The 12,842-nt window shown below is 32.0% G+C and overlaps 1 protein-coding gene across 1 annotated transcript; it reads right to left on the bottom strand.

Moving 5' to 3' along the window:
- Positions 1 to 1,630: 1,630 nt before the first annotated feature.
- Positions 1,631 to 12,574, bottom strand: LOC143046572 (uncharacterized). The gene is made up of 7 exons (XM_076219731.1): positions 12,414 to 12,574; positions 10,788 to 11,123; positions 6,780 to 6,914; positions 4,492 to 4,581; positions 3,724 to 3,840; positions 2,422 to 2,633; positions 1,631 to 1,645 (listed from the first exon to the last, which is right to left on the bottom strand). The coding sequence occupies exons 1-7, from the start codon at positions 12,436 to 12,438 to the stop codon at positions 1,631 to 1,633; spliced, it is 930 nt and encodes a 309-aa protein (XP_076075846.1). The 5' UTR covers positions 12,439 to 12,574.
- Between the last annotated feature and the right edge of the window lie 268 nt (positions 12,575 to 12,842).

The following is a 12,842-nucleotide window of genomic DNA, read 5'->3' on the forward strand; positions in this document are numbered from 1 at the left end:
TTACATTGCCTCTAGATTTGAATTAGGAAGATTCCCCCTTTATTGTGTCATTGCCACACAGTCAATTTTGTATGAAGAACGACTTTTCAGTGAAATTTCATCTGATTTACTAGTGTTATTTTCTTTTAAAGTCACTTCATAATCAAGGTATATAATTATGGTACTAATATGTAAATCATATGAGGTCCGACCATAATATAGAAAACCCAAAGATGGATCTATAAACAAATACAGAGCGTTTAGGATTTTTGCAAAAAATACTATAAATATATACTTCACCAAAGATATAAAGAAATATGTGGCAATACGATATCATCTCTTGATAAAAATAGAAACCTCTTTTGTTTAAGCATATAAAGACTGAATATAAACAAGAATTTTATTTGAAAACTTAGAAGTTTTGGAAGGTTAATTCATTCATTTCCTTTTATTATGTTAAATAAAGAAAGATTCAAGACATGTCTTTTTCAACGATTTAAAAACCCAGATACAAAGATTATTTCTGATAAAAAAAAATGAAACATATTCTAAACGATCTACGAGGTCATATGTTGTGTTTAATATTTAAAATGTCCAAGAAAGGCTCAAATGATCTCTTGATTGGTTGTATTCAAGAATTAGTTCCATTGTCGGTGTAAAATTAAATGTTTATAATTGATGCATGACTTTATTTTGCAGCATTTCATTCATGGTTTAGTTTTAGTGGTTTAAGGATTCTCTTAAATTATTAAAAAAAAAATGTGTTATAGACATTGGGTGCCACAACAGAACATAGAAAAAGTAGACATCTCTGTATGTTTCCTGATTGTGAGTATGAATGTAAATCATATAATATTTTAGTGAGGAATTGTCCTTTTTTATTTACAGTTTAAATCAATAAATACATTTGAGTTACAACTAATATTATTTCACAGCCAATATTTTCGTCCGGCTTTTTAAATCAAATACTATTTTATTATGTCAAGGAAATGTTTTGATAAAATGCCTTTAAACGTTCAAACTATATTCAAAACTTAATTCAACTTATTTTGATTTTTTTCTGTTTATTCACAATTCAACTTTTTGTCAGCTTCAATCACTGTGGTAAATCCGTTCAATCCGATAAATGTGCTTCGGGTCAGTTGTTACTCGTTTATAGAAACTCTTTGTTTTGAACTGTAAATAGACCCAAACATAGAATAATACTTGACTTAGAACATTCTCACCCCTTCTCTTCCAATAAAGAGTTAGTTTTTCACTCTAATTTTCATAGTACATGGCTTTCCATGCAATATGAATACATGAATGACTTTTCAATGTAGATTAGTTATGAAAGTAAACTCTTAATGACAGCACTAACGAGGTGTATAATCTCCTAAGAAATTGTCCTTGGGAAAATAGCATACTGATAAAAGATGAATAAGAACATGACTTACATTCATTCGATCTTCTCAATTAAGAGACATCAAATCCTACAATTTCATTGGTCGAGAGCAATTTGCTATATTCTAATTGCTTAATAAAGTATAATAAAAACTGATTTTAAATTAAATTGAAAGGCAGTCTAAATTAAACCATGACCAGAGATGTGTTCACTGTTTAATTAAAATGAAGTGAAACCAATGGTTCACTTACCAATTCACTAAATTATTTATGTTGATTCTTCCTTAATTATTCATTTTTATTTAAATATTTACAAATGTTTACTGTCATATTGGTAATTTTGTAGGTCTTACATTGTTGATCATTGTTGCCATTTAAAGGTTATACCTTTTTAGATAATTGACAAAAATTTGCAAAACAATCGTCAATTCCGAGCAATAACTTCTTTCAAGAGTCATCTGAAAACCTTTATGAAAGTAGACCTGGACAATTTGAGCATATTTGGCCTATCAGTTTTCTCTATTCCTTGTTGTTTTTAAGATAAGAGGATTAATGTATTTTACCCTCATGGTCTACTTTTACCAATGGTGACCATATTTGTTGAGTGGCCGAACTAAAAATACAAACTTTACTAGATACCGCAAGGATCATTCATTTAATAGTTTGGTTGAAATTGGTTCTGATCAGTAGTTTGAGAGGAGGTCTTTGGAAAAAGTTGCATACGTATGACGGCAGACGACAGGTGATAGCAAACTACATGACCAAGAAACAGTATAACGTACACAAATCATAGAGCTAGTTAAGTATTGTGACTCATGGCCCGTGCGGGAAATACATACAAAAATGAATAAAAAGAACGGTTCTCATGGTAGACATTAATAATTCATTTTGTTTTCAGTTAATAAATGAATAACAAATAAGAGAAAGGAATATGCAAACTCATTGGATCCCACTGCCCCGAAAGAGTAAGCAGATTCTGCTTCATATCTGGCACCCTTAAGTACAAATTATCTATTAGAAAAACTGAATTCGTAAAAAAAACAATGTATTTCCACTTACCGAAAACAGAAGCAAATTGTTGTTATCTTGGAATGAGTACCTAGCTGGAACAGATATAAAGCTGGAACTCGTTATGTACGAGGTTTGCTCTAGGACGATTGGTGTGTTGTTAAAACTTTTAAAATCCCATACAAATGCCCTCACTCTTACTGTTTCGCTGTATCCGAAATCACCGGATTCTCCCCAACCATTTATAGCATTAAATGGAACGCCTGTATTTAGAATGTGAAACATATCATTAACATAAAAGATATTACAGACGATGAATGGTATTCTAATGTATATGATAAAATATATTGCAGCTTTTTCACTTGACAATGTGGTAATGACTTTTCCTTGTATATTGACTTGGAACACATCTTGAGTGGATAGCTTTTACTTAACTGTAGCTTTTTGGTAAAACCAATCAATAAAAGCGCCGTTCTTTTGCTTCGTGTTTGTCAAGTACACGTACAAAGTTGTGAATAAACTTCGTGTAATAATTTGTATTTCATCTGAGTCGTCGTGCAAAAGTATGACACGGATTCAACAGTTAAAGCTTTATATGAATGGATTGGTGTTCACATCAAGGAAGAAAGTTTTTATGTATATCAAGACGACAACACTGAATATGAAACCTGCTGTGTACATGTCTGACTTGCTTAACCGGACTTCTACAGCCGTATAGACAACCATTATTGCTTACTTCCAATTAATTTGTCCTCTGGTGGATAGTGGTCTCACTGACAATCAAACTTCATCCCCTCATTTGTATATTCAATGTGTTAGATATATAGGAGTCCTCAGAAACATATGGCCCTATCCGGACACAATATTCACATATCGGGCCCACCAGATTTTGATATTACTAGACAAGGAGCAAATATCAATTTTTAGGTCTTTGGTTTGATAAGCCAGGGATGGAGCCCACCGAGTTGGTTTCTAGCTAAGAAAAACATAGTATATTCTTGTTTTATTTGTTTTACTTTTTTGAGAGATCAAATATTGTTTAACACTCTGATAACGTAAAGATGTTGAATAGATAATGTTTTGATTTAGTGAAAATTGTTCCTTCTTAGTAATCCCTATTGGAATAAACCATATAAGACATGATAGAAACTTATTACTGACTACACAGAAAAAAATGTTAAACAAAGAAGGTTGTTTTTTGTGATTTTGTTACGTCTTCGTGCTTTGAATTTTTCCTGTGTCATTGTCATGACCACGGGGGCGTATCTTTTTTTGTGCTAACGAAATGTTATTGATTTAACTCGTTCAAAAAGGAAAAAGTATATGATTTGACTTATCAACAATATTTCTTACCATTAGCACTCGACGATCCTGCTCCTCTTTTTGGAACCCATAATCTGATTTGACTATCGCTAAATGCGAAAACGACACCTCCAAATGGGTGACTGGATGTTTCATAAAATACGCTACCTGATGATCAGAAGAAATGTAACCTAAATAAATACCTTTACAGGACACTCAATATATAATACATCATGATAGAGCACATAAGTTATTTGAACTTTTTTTTTAATATCTAATCACACGTTATTACAAACAATCATTTAACTACGTTTCTATTGCTACTTATTCATCCATTTTATAACCACCTTATACAGCAAAAATAAAAGGCAAACTTATCTTGTTTTCCACGTTTATAAACATCTTTTTTTTAAGTGTAAGTAGATAGATACTGTCAAACTTTACAATATATGCATGCATGGACATCGCCATCATGGAGATGGTGCTTACACTGTATGTCGGTGTTTTTTTTATGTGCAAAACCTCCAAAAAATAGAACTTCATCATTCTTATTTTTTTTCAGCAAGGCTAAGATATTTGCTAGTAGTACAAACAATAGAACTTGCAGGCTAAGTTAATTTCCGGTAATACAAACAATAATGAACCTTCACGAAGAAGTAAGTTCACAGCGTGTTGCTCTTATTTAAATATTTTAAGGAAAAACCTGTTACCGGTTTCTTTTCGATGCCACCTTTTCGAAACTGGTACTAATGATAAAACATGATGGCGATGTACATGTACCGTGTGACAATATGATTCTTACTTAAAACAATATATTACCTTGTGCCTCGTAAACCCAGCCTTGATCAATATGCACCCTTACAATTACCCACGTTGCGTTATGTCCATTTGTTAAAGACTTGAAGTCACCTAACGTAAAATAAGAATTATGCATAAAGAAAGTTCACGATATTACATCAAAAAGGATTCATGCTTATCATCTTCTTACTGAAACGTATTTACAGGTAGTCCTTTTTTATAAGACCTCGTAGGTCCATATCATTTGCTTTTAACGTTTTTTATCGGATTTATTTTTTCCTATTGGTAGTTAAAAAAATCTCATAAAAACGTTGAAAGCAAACGATATTAACTACAAGTCTTATATTATAGGAATAAAGTACAGGGTGCTTTCAATGTCCGTGTTTGAAGCATTTAATCAAATTCTGTTTTTGTAACATCGGTCAAAATAATAAAGTTAAAGACATACGTTTCTTCATTAAGATGAAAAATCTTACAAATGCATTGCATTTTTCTCCAAATATGCACATTTTATTATATATCTAGACCGATTATTACGTCTGCATTTTGTCCGAGGACACAGTTATCTATCTACAATTTTCGTTGTCCGTTGTAGTTCCCTTTAAATTCAGCTTATTTTTTCTTTGTCTTTTTTCTTTCTGGAAAGTTATATTATTTGTTTGTATTTAGGTGAAAGATAAGACTTCAAATATGCCGTCTGAAAAAAATCTTTTTGAAATTTTCAGTAGTAATGAGTGATTTTATCAGGTAAATAAAGGTGTAATTTCCACTTCTTTGAAGCTCTCTGGCTCCATCCTTACCGGTGTCCTTATGTTTGGGGTTAAAGGAGAGAATGAGCTGGTAAACTATTCTGATTTTCTATAAGTTTTGGGATAAAAGTCAGACTTAGTTCGCTTTAATTTCAGTGTAATTTTCTTATTTTTTGTTCTTTATCTGATTTTGGAATTTTTCATTGTTTGTTTGTATTTAAGTGAAAGATAAGACTTCAAATATGCCGTCTGAAAAAAATCTTTTTGAAATTTTCAGTAGTAATGAGTGATTTGGTCGGGTAAATGAAGGTGTAATTTCCACTTCTAGGAAGCTCTCTGGCTTCATCCTTACCGGTGTCCTTATGTTTGGGCTTACAAGGAGATAATGAGCTGGTGGGGTTTATGTCCCAGGCGTCCATGACCCGTATCGGAAGAGGGTTACTATTTCAGAAGCACGCATCGAGCGCCGGAATAAGGTACATCACATGTATCTTTGAACGAATGCAATGAATAACAGGGGCGGATAAAGGGTTCGAAGAAAAGTAGGACGTTAATTTCCATTATAGTTAAAACGTCTCTTTGCCTCCCCTGAATTCGCCACGGAATAGGTGTAATAATAGAGACTATGAGATATGGTCATCGAAACTGCATGTTTTATCAGATATAAAAAAAAAATTTAGAGGATAAGATCATTGATTAAAGGCTAGGGTATAAGGAGATAATGCCAATGGTTTTTTTTAAACCGTGTTTATTCAATTCATTTACTAGTTACATAATCGAATGTTCAACAGTACTAATAGGCAAAAATGGTCGTGCGGTATCTTTAGTTGTATACACCCTTAGTTCTATATGTGTTATCTTTTTGTAAATATTTGTCTTTTTGGCAAATCATGTAAGTATAGCTGTGATGGGAGACCTTAGTCGTACTCAATTGCATATTGGTATTATTTGTTCAATTCTGATTTTTTTAAAAGAATTAAAGGTTAAGAAGAAGCAAATTTGTTAAAAACAAACCCCGATTACAAGTATTGAAACTCACAATGTAATGAGTCATCTTGGTATTCTAGAATTGTATTTTTTTAATAAGAATAAGGGTCCATCAGTTACAAAAATCAACATAAATAAATCGATAAAGATAAATTATTTTAGTTGTGTTGTTAGGGTTTAAATATGAAAGTTGAAGACGAGCTTCATTTTTTGATGGAATGCACTGCATAGGAAAAGGAAAGGATTTTTTTCTTGAGAATGTAAAAAATTCCTTCATATTTCAAAGAGCGTGTTATTTATTTGGTTGATGTCTAGTGAGTCTCAAAATGCCAATATTTCAGTGTCAAGATTTATTGGTAATGGTTTTGAAATAAGAAGAAATTTTCAATTCACTAGAGATACGTGTAGTTTTTGGAAAATGTATTAAAAAGGGTACATATTCTGTTTATACTTTTATACACTTTTGATTAGGGATTATTTGCAATCGAGAAAAAAATGTCCAGTCAAAATTCTAAAACAATGTCTATGCATTTGATACATTTTAGAAAAGTTTTCATATCTTATATACTAAACCTGAGCTCATTTGAATTTCTTCGGAGATGAATTGAGGTCTCGGAAGGGAGCATGCTCTCCAAACTCTTGCTCTCACATGTCCTACTGAAAACGATCTAGTTATTGAATCGTTACCATTAAATGTATTGCTTTTCCCTGAAACAGACAAAAATTGCAATAATAACTTCAAACAACAATTCGTCATAAATGTTTTGTTTTGTTTTCATTTTAATTTCTTTAAGAATTATTTACAAACGGTTTTGCAGTCATAACGAAAAAACAGAAAATCCTTATTTCTTCACTTTCCTCTTTTTGTTTGGGAATCAAACTCCTGTTAAATGTCCAGCGATGAGCCTTTGCTACAATTATTTTTCAAGAGATTTGACCCAAAAAATAATGTTTATGTCAATGTTGCTTTTGTAATAAATGTAAATTTTGGATGTCAGTAAATCGATTTTTTCCATATAATCAGTACCTTATTGTCAAACAACTTTTAAATCAATTTTTAACACTTTATAATATTACTTCGTTTTCAAGAGATACGTAGAACACTTAATGGACAAAAGCTGATTGCAAACTGACTTAAAGCTTTAGACGGTGTTTTGTAGTTCGATCAGTTCGAGGGTTTAACTTTCAAACATATTTTCTGTCAATACATGTATGCTTATTTTGATATGTATACGCAAATAACAATGTTTCAAAAAGTTAATGAACGAAAATTATACTAACAATTTAAAAGACTGTACAATGCTAAGTAATAAGTAAAATTAATAAAGATATACTAATATTTCGTTTCAAATATTAAAATCAGATAGAAGAAATGAAAGAAAGAGAGAATGCTGTCCAGAACTTATTGGAATCTGTTCTAGAGAAGAGCTGTCAGAATCTGTGCAAGGTTACAGCTGTCCAAAAGTGTCAGATGGATAGATAAAAACAGTTTATGAACAGACTTTAAGGTGGCTCGGCACTCTAACAGTGGGCATTTTCAACGCATGTGTCAAACGATGAGCGCATGCTCTTCCTCTTAAAAACCTGTCGGGAGCGCCGTTTTCCGATGTCGATAAGCGATGCAAAACGAAAATAGAATGTCTACCCAAAAAAAAAGGAATTAGTCAGGAGTAAATGATAAAATAAATAGTGTTGTTTGTACCTTTTTCACAAAATTGCAAAAGGACAAAAATATTAGCGTGTGTAGCTCTTTAAAAAAAAAAAGAAAATGTGAATAGTAGCAAATTGTATGACTGCCGATGACATATTACGTTCTACCTTCACCAAAAGACAGTGGTGGCAACTACTGATTCGTATGGCTTTCAATCACGATTAAAACACAACGTTCTACCTTCATTAAAGGACAGTGGTGAAAACTACTTATTCGTATGGCCTTCAACAACAATTAAAACACAGCGTTCTACCTGCACCAAAGAACAGTGGTGAAAACTACTGGTTCGTACGGTCTTCAACCACAATTAAAACACAACGTTCTACCTTCACAAAAGGACAGTGGTGAAAACTACTTATTCGTATGGCCTTCAACCACAATTAAAACACAACGTTCTACCTGCACCAAAGAACAGTGGTGAAAACTATTGATTTGTATGGCCTTCAACCACGAGTAAAACCCATACCCGAAGGTTCATCTGCACTCTATCAGTTTTGCATATTATTACACTTTCCACCGTCATAAAAATGTTTTTAACGTCGAATATCTCTATTTTTAAGTAAATGTAGTTTTTTTCACTACAAAACGCTTTGCAATAGTCAATTAGCCAATGACTACTGCAATACAATTTCCAAATTTAGGAATTTTAGAATTTGGTGTTAATGGTAGTTGTATCTTATTTTGAAATTATTTGCTGAATTCGTTCTAAAGTTTTTCTAGAGTTGATGGTTTCGTAGTTTGTTTGTCTCGAGTGACAGAGATCATGAGTTCGAACCCCGACCGAATAAAGCCAAAGAACAAGTTACAAAATGTATAATGAATTATAATAAAATAACTTTAAATTCATTTTAAAGTTTATTCTTCAATTATAGCTTTTCATTCTCATTTACGCAAAACATCGATTGGTTTTGATAAAGTTGTATATAATAATTTAGTAATTCACAACTGCTTCAACATTTATTTATTATCACATCGTTTCTCATATTTAAAATATTACATCTTTGGAATACAAAAATGAACTTTAAATATTTCATTTGGGTGAAAATGTAAGTCTCTGTTAGAGCCAATGAGTTAAATAAACAAAAACAACGAAGTCTTTGTCTAATTATAGATTGATCAGGACAAGGAATTTCATTTAAAAAGATAGGCATTTAAAAGTAAACCAAACTAACGAAAAAGATGGATAGATTAAGTAACAAAGCAGAACCAATAAAAGACACCTTGGAAATGTATTTTGATTTCCTGATTTTAGTGAGTTAAATTTGAAATATATTTCCTATTGACTCGTGAAAACTTAGAGCTTGGTACTTTGTTGACAACGCTGTCCTGTAAAAAATTGAAAATTGTATGTCAAAATCTCGATGACTTTCAATTCTGTTTGTTGGTAGACTGCAGCTGTATTATTAAGGTATGCCCTACATCACTTTTATTCGCGATGAAAAAAATGTGTACGGGTATTTGGCTGAATTTCTTGTAGATTTGTATATCTTGTAATTGATTTTAGTCGTATTACAGTTTTGGATACTATTGTTGCCTTTATTTGGGAAAGATGTTTAAATCATAAATCTTGATTCTTTTCCTTTTGTTTGTAAATTTAAAAACCCAGCAAGAATTGATAAGTTTTTGTTTGGGTTTTCTTCATTAGAAATACTCTTTTCCCGTTCAATTGATATACACCAAATAAGTCATTTTTATTTTAAGTTGTTGAAATTCGTTCTCTGTTCGAATTCAAAGAGTTTGTAATGTTTTTTCAGGATTAAAACAAAATTTTGGACTACTAGCCAACTGTCATGCTTTGTACAGATACTAAAATGGGCTTGTTGCAGTAATTCATAAGTCGTACTTATCTTATTTAATAACAGTAGAATGAATATACAAGCTACCATTGTGACTACAGGAATACAGAAAATATTATTACTTAATTCGTTTACATGTGTTTTTAATAGTTAGATAATGTGCTTATGGGTTCAAGTAGAAATTACATGGCTTCATGGGTTATTCATAACAAAATAAAAGATCAGTACTATTTTATTGTTTTATATTTTTGTAATTTAACCCTATCGCTACTTTAGAAACTTCAATTCGAATTTCTTCCTTCTGTTCATTTTAAGGTGTTATCATTTCGGGCTTTCACAATTCCAGAATGTTTTATATTTGTAGAATGCTGATATTGATACACATGCAAATTTTACATTTGTACAGTACTGAAATTGATACACATGAAAATTTTACATTTGTACAGTACTGAAATTGATACACATGAAAATTTTACATTTGTACATTTGTACAGTGTTGAAATTGATACACATGAAAATTTTACATTTGTACATTTGTACAGCGCAGAAATTGATACACATGAAAATCTAACATTTGTACAATGCTAAAATTGAAACACATATAAATTTTACATTTGTACAGTGCTGAAATTGAAAGTTTATATGAATTTGATAGAATATTTTATGAAGAAATGTGTTCGAAAATCCGATTCACGGTGAAATACAAAGAGACTAGTTAAACGAAAATAATTTGACAGGGTATTTTCTTTCGGTCTATAGCCTAAATACAACGACAAGTCTGGAATGTGTAAGATCTTTAAACAGCAAGTAAAATTTAAAATCTGAGACGCAAAAATACGCATCAACTAATATGTTAATTGTTTTGAAAGTACGTAAATCCAAGCTGTTAGTTAAACTTGAGAATGGAAATGGGGAATATGCCAAATAGACAACAACCCGACCATAGAGCAGACATCAGCAGAAGGTCACCAACAGGTCTTCAATGCAACGAGAAATTCCCGCACCCGGAGGCGTCCTTCAGCTGGCCCCTAAACAAATATATACTAGTTCAGTGATAATGAATAACATACTTACCCAAATACACTAGTGAGCCTGAACAATACGGATTTGTACAACCTGTTGGTCCTGGTGCCATTATCTTGATTGTTTCATTATTATATACGTACATTACTCCTCCAAATGGCAAAGGATTATCATTTCCTTTCTGTGCAGATCCTGTTGCTAAGAACCACATGTCCTTATTTAAGAACGTATCAAACACTTTGACTTGAACTTCAACCTTAAGAGGTAGTTCGTTTAAACCATGTGAAATGTTTACTTCTGGATTTATGTAGGCTGATATTGCCTTCCAGCTACTAGTAAAATCTGGAGGTGCTAATGCGTAGGAATTATCGAATACCAAAGTTGTCACTGCAAAAAAAAGATACCAATGATGGCAGTTTCAGCATTAATGTTTCAGAATCATGAACTGAAAAATCATAAAAAACAGACAGACGCCCTTAAGGTGGTACCTAAAACCTGAACTAAAATTAATTTGGCTCGTTTAATTTTCTTAATATTTTGACAAAGTATTCACTTTGACCCTTTGACAAAAATATAAAAAAAATCAAAAAAAATTGAACCAACCGTTTAATCAGAAAAATTACACTGGTTATATAGCAGTTTGACAAACACTCATTTTGATCATTGAGAAGCTTAATATTCCCTTAAAAATACAACGTCATTAAAACATTCTGCTAATTTTACAGAGTTACATGTATCTCCCTGTAGTGTTAGGTACCACCTTAACTTATAATAAGTTCTTTTCTCTGAATACTTATCTAAATTTAACTAGAAATCAGCCTCTTAAAGCCCCAGTCCCACTAGACAATGACCGCACCACGCTCACCGCGTTCTTAAATTTATTCAGATCGTGGTGAGGTCGCAGTATGAGCGGCATGAAAATGTTACCTTTCGTTGTTTTCGCGATGATACTACGTCCTCATCAAGCTTCTACAACGATCCTGCTACGATTTAAACACGTTCTCACCACGCTCTTTCTACGATTATCATACTACTACGCTCATCACGTTCTCACTACGACCATGACGACCATACCACGAGTTATCCGATTGTAACACGATCTTACCATGCTCCTACTGCCATTATAGCACGTTCTTAAAAAAAAAACTATGACATTTTTTTTGGTATTACAGAGTTGAATTACATTTGTCACTGTATCGTTTATAAGGTTGAAGGAAAAAACTCGTGCATTCTATAAATGCATTGAATGTTCAGTGTTGATAATTCATTTAGATAATCGGCCGTCAACCTTTAAAGATTAAATTAAGAGCAGAAAAAAGGAGTTCAAATTTCACAGATAGAGAGCTTCAAACTCCTATGTATTTTGTGTCAAAAAACACGTGAGTATTTTTCAGTAAAATTTTAAGTTTTATCACACATCGTGCATAGGACCATCATAAGACACCTCTTGTGTAGTCGTTACTTGATAAACAACTTTAAGAGATGTCCTAACTTAGTACCACTTTGTAAAACCCACTTAGGACTAAGATATATCGTCAAACATTCCTAAGACATGACTTAGTCCTAAGAAAGCTTTGTGAAACTGGCCACTGAATCGCAAGTCAAATTTAATTTCTACTTGATACAATAATACCTTAACACATTTCATAAGTTATACGTTAAAAATATCTTACTTACTCAGTGCCAAAAAGATAGTCCACATTTTGCTCACCCTAAATCATTGACACAAAATAAAGAATATGTCTACTTGATCCAGTTGGCAAACATCAACTGAGCAAAAGTATGGATATTTGATTATCTAACTTGTCATCCAATCAGTATTACTCTCAGCACAACATATACACTGTAAATGATAACCACATCCAATAATCATCGAGTAAAATACATTTGAAGAACTGATGATGAATTAAAACATACATCACACTGTTTAAAACAAATCAGGTACTAATCATCTTGGAACCAACTATCGTTTAGAAAATTATTTTAGGAAAAAGTAGTTAATTGATCAGATTGTATCCCTTATATTAACTGGTGTGGATTAAATCCATCTTTTCGTCTACAAAATGCAATCTAATGTGGAAGTTTCAACATTTTCCAAATTACTAA

Source organism: Mytilus galloprovincialis, chromosome 9, assembly GCF_965363235.1.
Source record: "Mytilus galloprovincialis chromosome 9, xbMytGall1.hap1.1, whole genome shotgun sequence".
NCBI classification, from domain to species: Eukaryota; Metazoa; Mollusca; class Bivalvia; order Mytilida; family Mytilidae; genus Mytilus; species Mytilus galloprovincialis.